The sequence below is a fragment of the Lepidothrix coronata genome, unplaced genomic scaffold (assembly GCF_001604755.1).
Source record: "Lepidothrix coronata isolate B3197 unplaced genomic scaffold, Lepidothrix_coronata-1.0 Scaffold76, whole genome shotgun sequence".
In the NCBI taxonomy this organism is placed as follows: Eukaryota; Metazoa; Chordata; class Aves; order Passeriformes; family Pipridae; genus Lepidothrix; species Lepidothrix coronata.
The window spans coordinates 4,010,678-4,030,627 of NW_016690256.1; the positions used below are offsets into that span (position 1 = coordinate 4,010,678).

General features: G+C 37.2%; 1 protein-coding gene across 7 annotated transcripts in view; it reads right to left on the reverse strand.

The window, feature by feature from the left end:
* SYTL2 (synaptotagmin like 2) overlaps nt 1-19,950 on the reverse strand; it is a 52,953-nt gene that overhangs the window by 9,627 nt on the left and 23,376 nt on the right. For 4 of the 7 annotated variants that reach the window (XM_017819614.1, XM_017819615.1, XM_017819613.1 and 1 more), the window contains 8 exons: nt 17,893-18,034; nt 11,583-11,655; nt 10,914-11,013; nt 8,977-9,861; nt 4,414-8,274; nt 2,843-2,944; nt 1,849-1,902; nt 331-378 (listed from right to left, as the gene is read on the reverse strand). In XM_017819614.1, coding sequence (XP_017675103.1) covers nt 331-378; nt 1,849-1,902; nt 2,843-2,944; nt 4,414-8,274; nt 8,977-9,861; nt 10,914-11,013; nt 11,583-11,655; nt 17,893-18,034 — 5,265 coding nt within the window. The remainder of the gene's footprint in view (nt 1-330; nt 379-1,848; nt 1,903-2,842; nt 2,945-4,413; nt 8,275-8,976; nt 9,862-10,913; nt 11,014-11,582; nt 11,656-17,892; nt 18,035-19,950) is intronic. The other 3 variants (XM_017819619.1, XM_017819617.1, XM_017819616.1) reach the window with 3 other exon arrangements.

A 19,950-nucleotide genomic window follows, 5' to 3' on the forward strand; every position in this document is an offset into this window, starting at 1 on the left:
GACTGCATGCACATTGTGAAATGCACCAATACTGAGTGCACAGAGAATTATTTGGCAACTAACAGCCAGCTACAGGGGCACATATCTATTGCATAAAATGAAACACTGCACATGATGGGATTGTTTGCAAGGTGAGTGAAGCTTTTGCAAAGCTTTTGCTGTCGAAGCTCAGCTCATGCTCGACATACCAGTTATCATCAGTATGCAGTTAGATGCACGTCCAGATGTGTAACTTATTAGTTGCTAAATCAAAAAGTATTTTTAATTTATTAGTTTAAGTATCAGTGGAGAAGTCTCTCCGCTGTCTGCTGGAAGAATCCTATTACTCACTTCCTGTTGCATTTTCAGTCCTCTCTGGATGCTGTTCAGGTTTCAGACCTGGTCAGTGCAGTGTTGACGACAGTCATTCAGTAGCACAGTTTTGCAATGTTATAAACAGCATCAATATACTTTATATGTGGGAATTGTTTTACTTCCCCAGGCCCCATAAACTTTGTGGGTTTTTATTCCTTCCAATCTTTAAGTAGTGGTTTAGATAGTAGGTCTTTATGAGTATTAGGTGTTTCATTTTGATGCACCATGGAGCAAGTTGTAAGAGTAATTGCAGAACCAGGGACTTAGTGGTAGACTTGGCAATGCTGGATTTGCAGTTGGACTTTATGATCTTTAATCTGATTTTTTTTTCCAACCTAAACAATTCTATGGTTCTGTTTCTGTGTTTTGCATCTCTGGTCTCCTTGGAGGAGAACAGATCATAACAAAGGTAATATGAGTGTGCAAGCTAAACAAAAATCAAGTTTTTCACTGTTCTAAATGAACAGCCTTTTCAAGAGATTCTGTCTGTACAGCTATCAATTTGGCTGTGTGTAATTTTTTCATAACTTCACTCTTAATAAATTTAACTCAAAAAAACCTACTCTTTTCAGATAAGTCTCTACATATTCACATTGAATGCAAAACAGGATTTCAGTAGGGGTCTTCATTTGAAAGCAGAGTGCAGAATGGTGCTTAAGTCTTGTTTCTTTGCTGAATGTTGTATGCATCCTAATGTGCTATGATTATACTCTTTATACTTTGGGCCAGTAACATGCAAAATCCTTTAAAGCATCTGAAACATGAAAAAAATGCAACTGTGCACTTTTAAAACTGTAGTGCACCGATGCATTAAATAAAAAATTGTGTGTTATATTCTATCCTATTCAATGTTATTTGATCATTTTCAATTCTGTTCATTTAGACATGTTCTTGGAGCAGGTTTGCTTTTTTTTTTTTTTTTTCTGAGATTTGGAATTTCCAAAGGTATAAAGAAAAACTCAACAGTAAGACAGCTGTAATGCACTAATGGACTGATGGTATCAGCACTAGCTGATCCAGCAGTTCATCCATTTCTTAGAATAATTCTACTTACAGGACTGAGACAGGGATTTTAAGAGATGTTCCTTTTCGACTGATGTGTTCTGAAGGGTGTTTTGCACTAGCAAAAGTCATCTTGCATCTTATAATGCAACAAATGAACAGATAAATTCAATGTTTACTTAGGCCAAATTTTTCAACTGAGTTAGTGTTCAAAGCTCCCTATGATTTCAGTAATTGTTCCATAGGCTGAAAGACTGAAGGCCAAAATAATACACTGATAAGTGGCACAGCTTCTACAAATATAGGAGGACATAAATACATTCCTTGAGAATAAACAATACAACAGAATTCTACAAAACCTTTTCAGTCATGCTGACGTTAATAAAATCTAAAAGCACAATACAATTCTTAGTTTAAAAAAAAAACCTTCAGTAGCAAACAAAGGACATTGAAAAAGCAATAAATTTCCATGCAGACACAAAAGATATTTACCATCTTCAGCACTAAGAGCTAATTCTTCCTTTGGATTATTTATTTTTTCTTTGTCTGTGCAGGAAAAAATAACACATAGTTAGAAACTTCATTGTTGAGTGTAAAATGGATGGCAGTGGTAATCACAGAATTAAGAGTAATGAGGACAAAATCCACAAACAAACCAGCAAAGCCATGGGAATGGTTAAATTCAAGAGATGCATTTACTTCACACACTACTTCCAAGCCTACATCCAAAGCAGGGGTCTCGTGTTGACGGTTTCTATCAGCGTGCTGTTGCAACAGTGTTAGTGCAGACCTAAAACCTAGAAACTAGTTAGAAGCAAGCAATAGCATAAGCAGTATTAGAATAATAACTTGCTAACAATAGCCAACATCTTTCAAAAACTACATCTCCACACTTCAGTTTACTGATGTAAGTTCAGTCTATGTCTTCCCCATTAGACAAGAGATAAGAATGAAAAGTCTCAGGGGCAGGGTGAAGGGAAACAGGAAAAATAATTCAAAAAAAGAAATCCTAGGAGGCTACTGAGGGAAGTCAGGAATTCATTTTAAGTATAATATCTCAAAGTGAGTTTGGTAGGACACACTCAGGTGAAACATTACTAAACTGAGGTTTTCATGCTTTCACTGTCTACTAATTCAGTCCAAGCAAGAAGCCAGGAGGCAGTGGCAGTTGTTGCTCATTACCAATTTGGGTAATTGCCAATACATTCACTATTGAAAAACTATCCAGGAAACAGTTAATCACTATCAACATAGTGCATTTCTGGAAGATCTCTGCTTCACAGACTAGTGTTGTTTCAAAATTAACACAAATAACTGAAAATTAAATTGTATGAGAAAATAATATGGTTGCACAGTACAAGCTCTATACAGCTTATCAAGAAACAAAAACAAAGCCATGACTTGGCAAGGCTGTGTGGAAGACCAGCATTAACACATTTAAACTAAACTGGGGGTCATGGGAGACACACACAAGTTTTGTGCTCACTTGAGGTGGCTGATGGAATGTCCTCTAGACTTTTGGAAGGCTTTTTCCTATCTGCACTCCTTTTCAAAGCCATCAAAACAGGGTTTAATTCTTCTTCAGAACCTGTTATGAGACAAAATATATGAACACTGCACACACACAGATGCCACTTTAAGCAAGTCAGTGAAGATCCAGCCACGAGTTTCTCATGAGAATCTATTTTGACTCTTAGCAAAGACAGTGAACATTCAATGAAAATACAAAATAAATTCAAAATTAAATAAATATCTAATTTGAAGTGTCCATTTTTACTCTCTGAATATCCTCAGTCATCAGCAGAGACCTGTTGCTTGATTTCCCCTGTGTAGGTATCTGTCTTTACTGACTATTAATGGGGTTTGGGGCAATTATAGCACTTAATTATTTAAGAATAATATAAGATAAACTGTAGCCATTTTGTAACCATCTTGTTAGGAATAGGCACCCAAAAAAAAAAGTTAATAGTTTTAGTTTTCTCCCCTCAGTGCAAATTTTTCTGTTATGTTCTCTCCCCAGTGAAAGTAATTTTGTTTTAATACTTGACTAACAACACACACAAAAAAACCCCCCAGCTGTGGATGTATTTGGATCTCTGAAATTATGCAATCTTCTCCAAAGGCAGAATCAAGACAGACTTAGCTCCTTCAGAAACATTTAAGACTATCTCTCCTCCCTATCTCACTTTCCTCCCCCTCCACCAACCAATCACATCTTGCAGTGTTCTGTCTGTAATTACAGGTGACAACAAATTATGTTTGATTTTTTCTTATTTGTTTCAGTTTTCGCTGACTTCCTTTGGAATTTCACTTTCAAAACAGGCTCAAGTGTAAGTTGTCAGGCCGTGGAAACTTCACATATTTCTCAGATTCTTTAGCTGAAGAAAACATTCCCAGTCTCTCAGTATGAGACTAAAAAGGTTAAATTATCTGCTCTATCTTCAGCTCTTTGATGACTATCACACACTAAACATTGTCTAGAACTGCCATTCAACCAAATAAATGTAAGTCCTAGTAAACACATCTCTTCCTTTATATGTTCACTTTCCAGTGCAACAGGCAGCAATGCTAAATGAAATAGCATAGAATATTGGTATTGTCCTTATATCCAGCCATTCCACTGATGAGCATTTTATCTTTGAAGACTAGCTGGTCAAACTAAAGACTGTACTCAAACAGTGACTGATTTTTTTTTCTCTTTTAATCCAGATTATTTAAAGGAATTAATAGATTGGGTGTTACAAATTAACAAATGTGAAGGTGATGTCATGGGGGAGGAAGAAAAGAGTAAATCACGAAGACTGAATTAATTCATGCTGCTAAACTCCCTTTACCAAAAAGGCTTACCCAAATGTAGTATGTGTCTATCAAACACTTTCCAATTACAGAACTTAATTAATTCTTCCCATCCTTCCCAAACAAATACCCACAGCATTCAATTAAGAAATAAGTATCACACAGACTTTCTGTTAACGTATTTCAAGTTGGCTATCAAAAAAATATTGTATCCATGTTTAACAACTCAGCACCATGAATTTTAGAAATCAAACAGCTCACGAGTTGAAATTCTGGTTCCAGAGTGGGAATCAGAGTTTTCATCTGAAAACTTGGATCCCAAATTTAAATTGTCCCCTTCCTCTTCATCATTATCCTCATGCTGAGACATTAGGTAAAGCAGAGCTTCTTTTGGTTGGGGGGAGTTGCTATCATCCTTAAGTGGTGTGCTTGCTCTTCTGAAATTCAACAGTGCTTGAAATTCTGAATTCTGTTCAGAGGCCTCTAAGGATGTGCTTTCATCTCTCCTTCCTTTTTCATTTATCTGAAATGGCTTGATTGCAATCATATTTGTCTTGCCTTCCAAGGGAGTAAGATCAACTGGAACCATGTTTCTCTCTTCTATTTTATTAATAATTTCATTTCTTTTAAGATCAAAAGTTTCAATTTCACTTACTGCAAGATCATTTACTGAAGCTTTGACATTTTGTTCTAGAGCTTCCCCTTTGACAGCTAACTTAATTTGTGTATGATAGGTACTTAGAACATTATATGGCTGCGACATAGTTGTGCATAGAGTCTCTTTTTCTGAGGGAAATGCAGGATCTCCAAACTTTTCTTGCTTATGTAACTCTTTGGATATTGGATATGAAACTGTAGATGCTTTTTGAACAAGTTTCGCTAAAGAACAACTGAATTCACTGAATTTTGCAATATTTGAAACAGAAGTTCTTTCTACTGTTTCTTGTATTTCTTGAGGATGATCTCTCTCTTGTTGATGTGGAACATGCATACTTAGATTAGTCTGTATTTTACCTTGCATTTTCTTATCCATATTTTCTGGCACAGAAGCTGTTGTTTCAGAGACCTCTTTTGGTAGCTTCTGGAAAGTAACATCAGACACTCTATATTCAGCCTTGGACAGTGCAGATCTTTCTGTGGTCTCACCCCTTTCCTGCAGCACCTCTTCATCATGCTTATAGGTCATACCCTTAGCTTCCACCTCAGCAGTTCTCTGTACTATGCCGTTAGCAAGTTTTGCTTTAGGAGGTGGTGTTTCAGAGGCTTCCTTCTGCAGCTTCTCTAAAGCAAGATTCAAGCCACTGTTCTTGCATGGGGCAACAGACTTTTCTACCATCTCACTGATTTCCTGCAGCACCTCTCCATCATGCTCATAGGCTGTGCTCTTAGTTTCCACCTCAGCAGTTCTCTGTACTATGCTGTCAGCATGTTTTGGTTTAGGAGGTGGTATTTCAGAGGCCTCCTTCTGCAGCTTCTCTAAAGCAGAACTCAAGCCACTGTCCTTGGATGGGGCAACAGACTTTTCTACCATCTCACTGATTTCCTGCAGCACCTCTCCATCATGCTCATAAGTCATACCTTTAACTTCCACCTCAGAATTTCTCTGTACTATGCTGTCAGCATGTTTTGGTTTAGGAGGTGGTGCTTCAGAGGCCTCCTTCAGCAGCTTCTGTAAGACAGAACTCAAGCCACTGCTCCTGGATGGGGCAACAGACTTTTCTATGGTCTCAGAGATTTCCTGTGGCACCTCTCTATCATGGTCATATATTGTGCTTTTAACTTCCACCTCAGCAGTCCTCCACATTGTGCTGTCAGCGTGTTTTGGTTTAGGAAGTGATGTTTCAGCAGCTTCCTTCAGCAGCTTCTGTAAGACAGAACTCAAGCCACTGACCTTGGATGGGGCAACAGACTTCTCTGTTGTCTCATGGACCTCTTCAGGCTGACCAGTAGCTTCTTGGCATGTTGATTCTATGCTGCAATTAGTTTCTGATATGCTATTCATGTCATTGTACGTTTTCATTCCCACCCCTCTATATTCAGGAGGCTGAGATACAAAGGTTTCTCTGAGCAGGTTCCGCAAACCAGAGCCCTCAAGAGTATCATCCTTGTCTGCTGCCTGATGCTGTAAACGCAAAGGTTCAAATTCCCTAAATAATTTTCTGAGGCTTTTTTTGTTCTCATGCTCATCTGTTGATGGCATATTCACTTTTACTGTATTTTTGCCCATTTCTTCTTCTTGATCAGCAGGAGAAATATCATGGATCTTTTCTACTGTTCTCTCAAAGACCTTGCACTGATTTGACTGAAAAGTTGTCCCTTTCAAAACATTTTCTTTTAGGTTTAAACTACATGACATCTCAGAGGCTTCCTTTTCTAGCTTCTTTAGAACTGATTTAAATACATCAAGCTCACCTTTAGGTTGAACAACTTTCTCCACAGTCTCTGCAACTTCCTCCTTAGGGAGACTGATATCCAATGGACTAGTCTTGTTCTCCACTTTTTCTGTGGGTAAACATTGCCTATCACCTGCTGCTGTCTCCTTCAAAGCATTTTTATCACCGGGTGACTGGAGCAACTGCAAGGAAACATGATGATATTTTGATGAAACAATACTTTTTCCTATACATTCTTTAACTGCTTGCTCCGGAAGACTCATCTTTTCCTGGGATTTTGAGGTAACTGGTTTCCTGTTCAGCTGGACAGAGTCTGTATTTTGTGTGTGTGTCACATTCAGACCTTCCAGGGTAGGAGATCCTAGAGACTTTTTGCATACCAGAGAATCTTGTTTCTGTGGTTTTTCTCTCTCAGATGTTTGGGTTTGTTGTTGAATTAACTCTTGCTTGCTCACATTATCTCTGCCTTTGTCTTCCTTTGATTTACTTTCATAGATTATTGAACTATTATTATTTGGCAAAGAAACATCTTCCCTGTCAATTCTACTCTGGAATTTAACTCCAGTATCCCAGAAGTTTCTCAAACTCTGAAACCGTGAAGGATCTGAAATTTGATTCTTGGACTTTTCATCCATTTTTTCTTTTAAAGAAAAAACTTGAAAGCTGGGCTTCTGTTGGGAATAAGCAGCAACTTTTCCTTTAAGTGTTTCCTTCTCATCTTTGCTTTTTGGGGAGGCTGAAGTGACACCAACTCTGGACTGCAAGTTACTGGCTTTTGGCAATTCTGTATATTCATGGACTTCATCAAATGGAAGTGTTCCTTTTGGCTTTTTAACTGCATGGCGTGGTCTAAACTCCAAAGAGTGCTGATGTTTGTTTCTTGAATCCTGGCTCATACAACTCAACTGAGGACTTAATGTATTCTTGCTCTGATCGTGCAATCTATTAGGTGGGAATACTGCAGTTGGTTCTATTTTGTCACTTTCTCCAAGACCTTTCAATGCACGGCCACCTGATGCACTATTATCGATACTAACTTCTTTCTCTTCATGATCGAGTATAGTTTTATCCCTTTCCCAGAATGCTCTGATCTCCCTTATTCTTCTTTTTTCTTGTATTGCCTTCTCTGATTCATATTTCTGAGGTTGTAGCTTGTGTTCTTGATGTTCCAAGAGATTTGATTTTTGATTTTGTTGTTTGATTTCTTGACCACGTTCTTTTTCTTCAGCTCCTGTACAATCAAATTTAGTTAGCAATTTGTCATTTTGCTCCTTATTCACTTCCCCTTCCTTAGGCTTCACACTCTCCTTTATCAGCTGTGCATCTTCTGAAGTAAATGATGTAGATGAAACACTGTTCTGTTGTTTAATCTTTCCAAATGGTAACTCTTCTGTAACTTCTGTTTTTCCATGCATGCTAGGCCCACTATGTTCTCTAGGAAGAACTGCTGTTCTGGTTGAAAAGTCCACTTCCTCTTTGGACTCCCTGCCTTGGGATCTAGTTGATGCATGTTCCCCATCTTCAGTATCAGAACTTCGTTTAAACCAGTCTAAAACTCTTGATACAGATTCATCAGCCACTTCCACGAGTTCATCAGCATGTTTGTCAGGCTTGAAAGTAGTTTTAGCATCTCTCTCCTCAACAAGATCAGGCTTACCTTGTTGAAGACTTGTAGAATTGGAATTTGACACCTCACGTGCTTCTGTCTTAACAGAAAGTTGATGTTCATCTACAATGTAAACAAACTTATCAGAGTTATGAATTAGCCACGTGACTCTAAAAACATTTGGTCTATTTAGAAAATTCTCAGAATTTTTTTTTTTAACTGTTAGTGAAGCAAAGATTTCTCTGTCCTTGTGTTTTTGGAAAGAACCATACTATGGGCAATAGAGAGGAAAAAATTCCTGCAGTGATATATCCTATTGGAATCATTGCTTTTGAGGGTTTGAGCAGATAAAATGACTTAATCCCACTCTAGAGGAAATGCCTACATTGAACAGGTGCTGGGCATCAAACACACACAGAATACACCAACCCAGCATATTTGTGTTTAGTCCTATGAGCAAATCCCCAAGTCAGAACTGAATTACTTCCAAGGACAACTGACAGCAATATACTAAAATTTTCAGTTCCTGTGCAGACAGATCTACCAAGCCTTATAAAAGCAATTTCATCCAAATGTCATCACTTCAGCATTCACAATAGAAGTGCCTATAAAGGCTCTGATGACATTACCAAGAACCTTAAAAAAATATTAATTATGTTACAGCATAAAAATACAAAAAGGTGATTTAGGATTTAATTCTGCAGTACTTAGCACATTCCTACTACTTCTGTTTCCTAGCTGTTGTTAGGTATAAGTGACTCAAAGAGTAATGAACACGTGCTATATGCTATTGCATTCCATTCTTCAGTTCTATTAGTCTCTTACCAGTAAAGTTTTTTTGTGACTTTGATTCATGGCTCAAGATCTGGTTGGATTTATTTTCACGTGCCTCATCAACACTCAGTTCATTATTGCTATTTGGCAGCATATTGCTGGGAGTCTTCTGTGGAGTTTCAAGTTTCTTAGGAAAAACTGTCTTTGTCTGCAAGCTTTCATTAACTGGGAAGACTGACCTATTACTAGTGTCACAAGGGCCAGATGCAGATGTATGTTCTTGTAAACCATCTATCGTTTTCATTTGTAAAGCTGATGAATAGGTTTCTGAAGGCTTCACAGCAGAAATTTGCTTATCCCCAAATGAATCTGATGGGATAGCATAATTTCCACTAATCTTTTTTTTGTCCGATTCTAACAAATCAAGCTCTCCTCTTTCTTTACCATGGTGTAGCTGTGGGCTTTGCAGAAGCCTTTCTTTACTTGTGCTAGATGAAAACCTCACTTGTTTTAGTTTTTCCATTGAAATTTGTGTGCAATCCTCTGCTTCGTCCACAAGAGAGCTCTTCTCAGAATCTCCTTCAAAAATAGTTGCAGTAGAAAGACCATTCTTCTTCTGAGCGTCTAACATATGACTAACACGAACTTCTGAGTCAGTGGAACTTGAACTTGAACTGCGCTTTAGAATGCCCCTGGGAGGTGTACCAGCACCATTAATCCTCTCAGACTGTTTAGTTGGTTTTGGAACAAAGTCTTCTCTTTGTGATACAGAATCTGTTGCTTTATGAATTAATTTTCTAGCTTTTGGGACAGGACGCTTAACTAATCCCTTTTGTGATTCATCAGTAAGTTCTACAGAAGGCTTCTTATGTTTCTTTGTTTCATCATTTTGTAAGTTTGATTTAGGTGGGCTCTCTTCTGAGAACGAGAAAATTTCTGTAAGACATATATAAAGAAAAAATCGTGAGTTTACACAACATTCGCCAGCATAAACAGAAAGATATGACAGTGCAGGTCTGGGATGCAGTAATTATACTGGTTTATTAAAACCAACTGCAGTCAAAACACAGGCAGAAATTTAATATACATATTAAATCTATTTTTCATTTTTATTTGTATGTAATAGAAACTTTTAGCAAATTTAAATCCTGCAGTTATTTCTTATTCTAGAAATTTTAACTGTTTGATGATTCCAAACACAGAGAGCACCCCAAATTTATCATCAGCAATATTCCTGCAAGGCACAAAGTTTGCAGGAAAGAGCAGCTTTTGAATATGCATACACATCTTCAGGGTCAGAACATAAACAACAATCTACAAAAATGGAAACAGGCTACTTCCACAGTCACATGGAACAAGGTAAAATGCAGAAATAATCTCCTGGCAGGGAGATGAAGGGTTTTTTATTATTACTGTGCGAGTCTTCCTTTTTCCTGTTTGCAAGCTTCGCAACAAAGACAGGAGAGTAATTTCCACATATGACTCTAAATTACAACTTCAAATGACTGTATTGTGATAAATCATCACTCATCAACTTGCTTGCAGACAATAGTGCTGGACAGGGAGGATTTGAAATTAAAATTAAAAAATCAAATTAAAAACATAAAGATCAAGGAGAGTTAGGCTGCTTCTGTTGAGCTAATAGTAATGACTAGAAGGTCATAAAGGGAGCTATGCCAAATTCAAAGAAATGTTGCTGTCCTCTTAACAGCAATTCTGAAGAAACAGCCCTCTGAGATGAAGTTCTCAGTACTGACTGGAACTGTGAATAAAAGAAAGGAAGCAAAACATATTTATTCATGTAAACAGCCATTTCCTGAGTATATTCACATGTTTTAGATGAAGTTTGAAATAAACTAGTTGATAACTCCAAGGAGTTAAAGGCAAAACAGGTTTTGATAGCTTTCAAAAAGAAGCAACGAAAGTAAAAATAATTTCCATATAAACCACAAGAAATTCACAGTCATATGCTAAATAAGCATATTCACCCTTCTCTGATAGCTGAGGTACAATGGCTGGTCTGTTTTCTGATTCCCCAAGGTTCAGGTCATCACCTGATGCAATGGAATTAAATGGATTTCTTCTTTGCTAAAAACAGAATGAACACCATAATTGTAGTCAAATTGTTATATCAGTACAGCCTTCACAAAACAAACACAAGTGCAGTGATTTCCTCTGCCTCACTTACCTGTCAGCAAAGAGTCTGAAAGCATACCTCTTGATTTGAATACATGACAAAAACCCTAAACAATATGAATCAAGAACTATCAGAAATGCCAGTGATAGCCTCAATTTGTTCTTTCTGAAGTCACCAACAACAGAGATAAGCTACCACTCAAAGACACTTGAAAATCCCAAGTTGTTGCAAGTTAAATAATTTTATCTCTAGTTCTGTGATATTGGAACACAGCAGGACAATCCCTTTTAGTAGCTGAAGAAGCTGGAAACCAGGTCAAGAACACCAACTACAGATGTAGCAGCACTTCAGTGCTGAACTTTTAGTGGCTTTCATTATCTCCCTCCAAAACTAAAAAAAATACTCCTTTTTTCAAACTTATTATTTTTCTTTCTCAAATCTTTAATTACCTTTACCACTGAAGCAAATAACCACACAAAATGTAGAAGATAACTTCTACCATATTCAATATCAGTCATACCCTTACTGATGAGACTGCTGCCTTCATAGGCCTTTCCTCTGGGTTGTCTAACATGGAGGTTATTGGTTTAGAACTGCAAAGGAAAAGTATATAACAATTTCAGAAAACAGACATTGCTTTAGGCCTTTATGAAAAAGCAAAACAAAGATTCATTTATACATAGTCAAACACAACTTCTCAGCACCTGAAGTTTTCTATTTAGCCTGTTGTCATCAGGTTTAGAAGTAAAACTTCTCCTTTCTATAGCAAAGGGGATATTCTTGCTATTTTGTTTCCTTGCAAAAATTTCTTTTCTTGTTAGAGAATTCAATCCAACTTCTACATGGCATGACAGAAACCATGTTTTTTGATATGTTTTAGATGTTTGAGCAAAATTTATGTCAATATAGCTACTCTTCAAACAATAACACTGCTGCCATCTCTATCCTTGGCCCACATTTGTCCTTCTAGGACTGAAATCAAAGAGGAGGAAAGTGCCAAAATGTGATTTAAAAAAAGTTTTGCAAAGTGTCCAAATCAGAAAAAACAGAGGAATCCCATCACCACTATAGCAAAGATGTAACATGGCACAGATGACAACACATTCACTCAGCTTATAAGATATTCTTTCAATTAAGATCTATAAAATTTATAGTTTGATAGCATAAGTGAAGTTATTACTTGTGATAGTAAGTATAGTCCAGATATGGCAAAATTAAAACAGCTAGAAGAGACATTATACCAAGAATTATTTCATCTATTTGCAGATGATGCAAGGTTTTTTTCCAATCAGATTTTTCCTATTTATCTAAATATTTCAGATATGAAAAATCATTTGGTTTTTGAACATGAAAGTTAGATATGGATTTAAATATGGTCTTCATATAACAAGCACATTCAGTATCTTAATTTTATGTAGAAAATGTTGACATTAACCAAATACATATGATTTTACGGATGGGGAACTGTACGAGGCAGGAAAAGTTTGTATTCTCCAGATAGAAAATATGACCTCAGACTGGGAAGGAAAGCAACTCCCTTGGTTTTTCAAATATAGATGTATGAAGAGATTCCAATACTGAATATTTCTTTGATCAATGATCTTTGTTATGGGTGAAAAGACTTTCAGGTGGGAAGTAGCAGAGCCACAAGGTATCTCAGGACAAGAATCATCATCCTGCTCTCATCAAGTTCCAGGTTCTCCTCCTTGCGTGAATAAAGATCTCTCCAGTCAGGTAACTGGTAACAGTCTGCCCCCTGAGAGGAGAACAACTTTCCCATCTTCTCCAGGGTGTAGTACAGTTAACTACAGTTAACTTCAAAGTCTAGGGGGGGGAACCCTCTAGCAGCCACCCTTGAAAGGCTAGTGGCCTCTGGACTCCTAAGTGTGTCTAAGAAGTGACAGCACTTCCATTTTACGAAAGGAAAACCATCATTATGGGGAAGATAATATGATAGTATTGAGCCGTGTGAACACAAGGGGAGCAAAAAAAATATGAGTTGCAATTGGAACTGCAATTGGTCTTTTGGTTCAATACTACCTATAAGAAATATATCACCATGCACAGAGACTTAAGGTATGAGCTGATCTTGTAATGGAAACTATCTTGGGTGAAAAATAAACTCTTCTTACTTTTCAACAGTAACTACAGCAGCCTCTGATATGCACGCACCAGATTAGTAACAGATTACTATTGTTCTTTTTATTCTTTGCTGATGATAAATAAAAAAAATCTAGTTCTTAAAGAGCTAAATGTTACAACTTCTAATTCCTTTTAAAGAATATCATTCCACATTACTGTTTTTAACCTTAGTTTTAAATACTTTTTTTTAAGTCTGAAAATATATATTATATATATATATATATATATAATATATATAAAGAAACTACAGAAACTGGAGTTTGTGTTCTTGCTTTTATAAAGCACTTGAGCTTATGTTTTTGTTTTTAAGAGCACCTGTGTGCTCCTGACCTTTGTGTCTGGTCTGCACTATCTGCTACCAAACAGAACAAACTATCTTAATTTTTAAGGTCTAGGTCACGAATACTTCAACCCTTCACTCATTTTAAACAAAGAAAACACTGTTGTGCACCCTGGGCTTCAAGAAACCAGTAAAGCATTCTTCAATGCAGGTTTTCCAGGTTAGGAGGTAACTTTTGTTTCATTGAACACACACAGGTCCCACAATCTTTAATGCAATACTACTTCAAGCTTACCATAAAATAACTAAAGAGTTGTTTACTTGGTGTTACATACTGAAAAAATGACATCCAGGATCCTACAACTAAGATTCACAACAGAGGGTCTGAAAATCAGTTTACCCACAACCCATACAGATGAGAAAACTGAACAAACAGTTCCAAGATATGCTGCATTCACAAGGCTAATCTAAGCGTGTATGAGGGCAAACTGATAAATACACACAGATTAAAAAAATTTCACACTTCAATTCAGCAAAACAAAGCACCAAGAACCACAATGAAGGCCCAAACCCCACACAGACTGGAGAGCAACCAAGAGGCAACAAGGCAAAGGCAAGAGCGAAGCTGGAGAAAGGGGTTGCAGATTTGCAGGCACTGTAAATACATAGATTTTAAAAATTAGGGCTTTTGTGTAAGTTTTTCACTTTGCAGAATTCTAGGACCAACAATTGTCACCTGTTCAGCATAGGCTAAGAATACTTTCTAGATTAGGGAAGAAAACAACCTCCAAATCTTAATTTGAAACATAACCCCCGTTTTTTGAGATTCAGCATATAGACAGATGGTATCGCTCAACAGAGGCAATACTGACAGTCTGAATCACCCTTTGAAAATTCATTCTGTTCGAGGTTACACCTTCAAAGACACTTCACATACCTGCCTTGTAAAGGTTCTGGTATGCAAGAAAATTATTACAGTGATATAACACTCAAGAAAGAAATAACTCATAAAAATAACTCATATTCATTATGGAATTCAGGTATTTGGGGTGTGGGGATAAAGATCAATATGCTGATTTTAAGAATATAGTTGTGGTCTGATTTCTGTTCCACCTAGTGTAGCAGCACCCTAATTGAACAGCAACTGAGCTGGCCCCAGGGCTGGATTTCATCCTTAGCAATCTACAAACAGGCCTACCAGAACTGAACTTTCTCTGCACTCAGTAAGAATTGTTTTGGTTTAAGAACAGGATCCAGAACAAAAGTAGTCTGAGTAATTTGTTATCATTTAACTTTTGGCCCCAATCATCAGGTTAGAAGCTGTGTAGTTTAATGCAAAGACTGGAAGCCAGTCCTGGCCCAAAACATACTCTTAGAGGAAAAAGGTAAGAAAAGGAAAAAAATCCCAAACCCCAAAATTCCCACAACCTTATCCTTAAAGCAGCACTTTAAAATGTTTTAAAAGTCCAACTACTTGAACCACGGGTAAGTTTTGGACACCAGAAGCTGTGAACTCCCTTTATACAATCCCGAGCTCCAGAATGATACTACGTTTGATCCTCTTAGTTCTAGCTATGTTAAGACTATTGCATTGTAAGAGGAAGAGCCAATTAATTTCTTGTGGCTCTGCTATCTTTACAGCTAAATTACATGTTTGTAGACTTTTCCTTCCTGCTCCAACTGCTGGGGTTATTGTTTTCCCACTTTTGTCTTCACCCTTAATTCCTGCTGGCATTAGAGACAGGCTCACAGCCATGACAGACCAGTTTCTTTCAAAGTCCGGTATCAAGAGAACAGAAAGGAAGAGTATTTAAAAAATGTATGGTGCCTCCTGCAATTTCTCACATGCAATGTTGTGTAGACTAACCTCAGTCATAGTGAATTAAGGCCACACTGAAATCACAAGCAATGAATTGCACAGTCGTGCCACATTCACTTGTTTCAGCTTTTGACATTTTAGAAGCAAGTGATCCAGGGCATCTAATCAAGTATTTATGCAAAGTAAATGTAAGTAAGCATCCAGCCTGCAAATGATAGACCACTTGCAAGGTTCCCTTCCAATTGCCTCATAAAACACTGGACTGTGTGAACTTGCTTTAGAGAGAAGATCTTGAGCTATTGGTGAAAGTACAAGTACACGTGAACAAGGCATGCAGGCTGATTAACTTCTGGTACAATTTGGAGCAAAAGGCAGGAGAGAGTCCCAGACAATAATTACCAAGCTTTGCATGACTGTGATCTGAAATAAGTCATCAAATCACCTCAAGCTGAAGACCACTCTCAAATTGGTCATATTTCAAATAATTGTCTACATATTCTTAAACCTTGTTATGTATTTTTGAAGGGGCTGTCCTGGCAATTCATGAAATCTATTACACCTTATCAACCACACAGAATTTGTGAGGAGTTGTAATGACAAGAATAACACTGTAAGGGTGTACTTCTTTCAAAGTATCATCATTTCCTCCTGATATGCAAGATGACACGCAATATTAAACAGCAGCATGTCTTGTGCTGTTCAAAAAGAAATAACTTAATAGTAATCTCCTGAAGGTAACAGCCACACTACATTTAGTAACAACTAACTCTATCAGCTTGGGTTGAGAGGGACAACAGAGCTCTTTCTTGTGATAAGCAACTTTTATCATCCTTACTGCACAGCTTCATTTTTTTGGGATGTCTATAACAAAGCAGTTTATTTGATCTTTTTCAGCACAATGGGGTCAAGACAAACACTTCTGAGTTCATTGAAAGTCATAAAGGGTAAGAAAGACCAGTAACACAAACCAGAGTTGTTAAGACTTACACCAACCTTTGGTGTCATTCACTGTGAATGCACATGCCCAGTTTGCAGACCATGGAAGTGAAAGACTCAATTGCTACTAGGTACTGTACAAATGCATAGTAGGAGACAAGCCTTACTGCAAAGAAAAAACAGATGAAGTACAGAGAAGGACTTAGAAGACAGACAAGAAAGTGAAAGGTTACAGGGCTGATCAATGGCACAACCCCAAGTAAAACAGTCACGATAAGAAGTAACTCTGGCTCTTACCTCACTCTGTTCTCTAAAAGCACAAACAATAGTTATCTGGGTTACACCCTGGTTCTTGTTTCCTCAATGGTGTTGAGGAATCTGGCCACATAAAGACATTTCACTTCCACCTGCTGTCACCCTAGCTCTTTCAGCGCTTTTCTTCTCAAATGCAGGCTTTTGGAAGGTTTTTCACACAGCCAATGGATTACACGTAGGTATTTTAAAGTCTGAGACAGACAAGTCTACCTCAGAAATCAACTCAGGCTATTTCAAAACAAAATAAAGCTGTTTGGGATGTTTATAGACTTGAAATATACTGATTTAATGTCGAATCTTTCGTAATTCAGAAACTACTTATCATCTAGCCCTCTTTACGACTATAGTAATTCAGGCATATCCAAGCTGACTATCTTATCTCATATGGAGAAGCTTTGAAAGGAAGCTTCTCCATTCCAGAAAGACATTTACTTTTCTTGGTAGAATTTGACTCATTTTTCTGCAAATATCTAAATTTTCTATCTCCTTCCACCTGAAATGTGTTTGGTCCTCTTAAGAAATCTCAGAGGTCTTAAACTATTGTACCCAAAAGTCTGGAAAATTCTAAACAACATTTTCTTAGTCTCTGATTCTTCAGGTGATATGAAGTGTTCAAAGCATGTGTGGATGTGGCACTTGGGGACATGGTTTAGTGGTGGACTTGGCAGTGCTGGGTAAATGGTTGGACTTGATGATCTTACAGTTCTTTTCTAACCTAAATAATGCTATGATCCAAATTTAAAATTCAGGCTGAATCGATAGTCTTGTCTCATTAAGTGACTGAATGAGGAGGTGCAAAAGTTGTTGTTCCCCTATTACTATTGTTCCCTTATTACTAACTGCAGAGGACTGACCATGGCCAGCCATTCTAACTAGAAAATCCTAGCCTCACTTCAAGGAACCAAATTAAATTGTGACATGAGAACATGTCACAGCACTAAGCCTGACAGAGTTCAAGAAATGTTTGTACAATGCTCTCAGGCACAGGGTGTGACTCTTGGGGATGATCCTGTGCAGGGCCAGGAGTTGGACTCAATGATCCTTGTGTGTCCCTTCCCACTCAGTATATTCTGTGATTCTGTGGGACCATTCTATACTCCATTCACAATTTTTCTGCGAAAAGGCAAGCTGAAGATTGTTCTGCATTTGAACATAGAACAATTAACAATGTATGACTACGTGCCTTTCACATGCAGAGATTTCTTGGACAATTCTCAGGGAACATTTAATGATCTTTGAAATAAGAGATAAGTGCAATATTTTGGGTGGAACTTACAGCTCACAAGTTTCACTAGTCCAGATATATACATACTAGGAGCAATTAAACAGATAGCTTACCTTGAACTAATTTTCAGTTGTTGTTGTTGTTCTTCTTGATGTTCCACAATGCCATGTAAATCTGGTGGCACAAAGACTTCTTTATTAACATTGCTCACCCAGCTGGTCTTTGGTTTGCTCATTTTGTTCTGACTCACTTCAGCTAAAACATGAAGCAAGAATATTGTTGTCTCCCATATGTTCATACAGGATTTCTTAAGAAACAAGTACAAGTATCTGCATTTAGTCCTACAGCTATTCTAAAGTCTGCTATACTGGAATTGTTTTCAGAAGCAGATCTTGTGCCTTCTGAAGACTATTTTTTTTAATGCTACTAGAATACGCAAATACTATTCTGAATACTTCACTCTACTATTCCAGATATATCTGTTGATCCTGTAGTTCTTGCAGCTAGATAGATATAAAAAATTTAGCCTCAGTGTCCTGAGGAAACCAAAATTATTAAACCATAGAAAACTGAAAATGTGCTGAAGTACAGTTAGTCAAGTCAATTATTCCCTTTCTACAGCAGTAAACTAGAAGTTGGTCATAACTCACTTAAGCAGAAGGTTAATCCTTTATGGGCAGAATTACCACAAGAAGTTAAAAAGTTAAGTATAAACCAACCAAACAAACAAAAAGCTCCGCCTCATTCAGCAAATACAAATATATTTGCATTTCTTTTGAGGGTGGGACAGAATCCTATTCTGATAGCCACTTTCAGAGTAAAAACATTATATTGTTTCCTCTACTGCTTTTTGCACTTCTCCAAAAGTTTAGAAGAGAAGAACTTCTTAGTGTACAAAAATAAGCAAGATTTTTATTCTCACTTTTGCTATCTGTAAATGCAAGCAAAAATATCTTGCCATCTCATGAGTCATTTAAACCAAGCAATTGCACAGAGTTCCTAATGTACCAATATTCCTCTTTGTTCAAGTAATAAGATTGGGATTAATTAACCTACCTTTAATATATTATGGATTTAAGTAGTTTCCTTTAAGCTATAAGTTACTGTGAAATTCAGCTAGAATTTTACAGCTGATTTCCATGACCTTCAAGTCCAAAACCAGCCAAAATCACAAAGATACCACACTAACCACCACTGATTTTTTTTTTTTTGCAATCTTTTCTGTTTCAGGTCTTCTCGTGTTAGCTTAAAAACTCAGAGCATTAACTTCAAACTGACTAAACCAACATTATTCAAACTCCTCTCTGAAAACAAGGCTAACTTGTATTTATAAAACCTATGGAAAGCAGCAAGCTATAGTCCAGCCACAGTATTGAGAGAAGGATCTTATTTGCTTCACTAGCATGCAGCAAAATCCCTCAATAGAACCTATAAAACCAAATAACACAAATATCAGTACAACCTGGTAGGCATAATGTAAGCCTTGTCCTTCTAAATCAAAAGGACTTAGTAGAATTAGAGGAGATTAGGAGGGAATGGAGGTCGATTTTTCGAAGAAAAAAAAATCACTTTCTGTACAAAGAATGATAAAATAGACCAGAACTCTTTAGATTAAAAAGTCAGATGCTAAGAGATTTATAATGGAGGTCTATAAAATCCTGTATACAACACATTGTATATGTTTTGGTGACTATAAATTGACTGTTCACTCTCTCTCCCAGGGATAAAGTTCATGGTGACCAGGGCACTCACCATGATGTGGGCATGCTGGGTGCATTTAAAGTTCATGTGGACACAGGATGCCAGTTCTAGCTGCCAGAGTTTCAGGCACATATATTTCAATTAGTTATAACCACTATCTCTAGCTTGTGGTGCCTACCATTAAGCCTCCAAGGTCTCAGACTAAGCACCCAAAATCTTGCAAATCCATGTTAAAGAGCAATTTCCTCAATCTCTAATTCTTTGCATGTTCCTAAGTAGCTCACAGGGCCTCAGAAATGGAAATGAAAATGAGTCTAGAAGTGCAGAGAGCTTTTAATATACAGCGTTTGGAGAGAGGAAAGCTTACACTGTAAATTACATGGGAAGTCTTTTTTTTTCCATCACTTTCTGCTTGTAGAGATACCAATATTCTTCTTGGATTTCACAGAGAAGTGTTGGAGGTTAGCTAA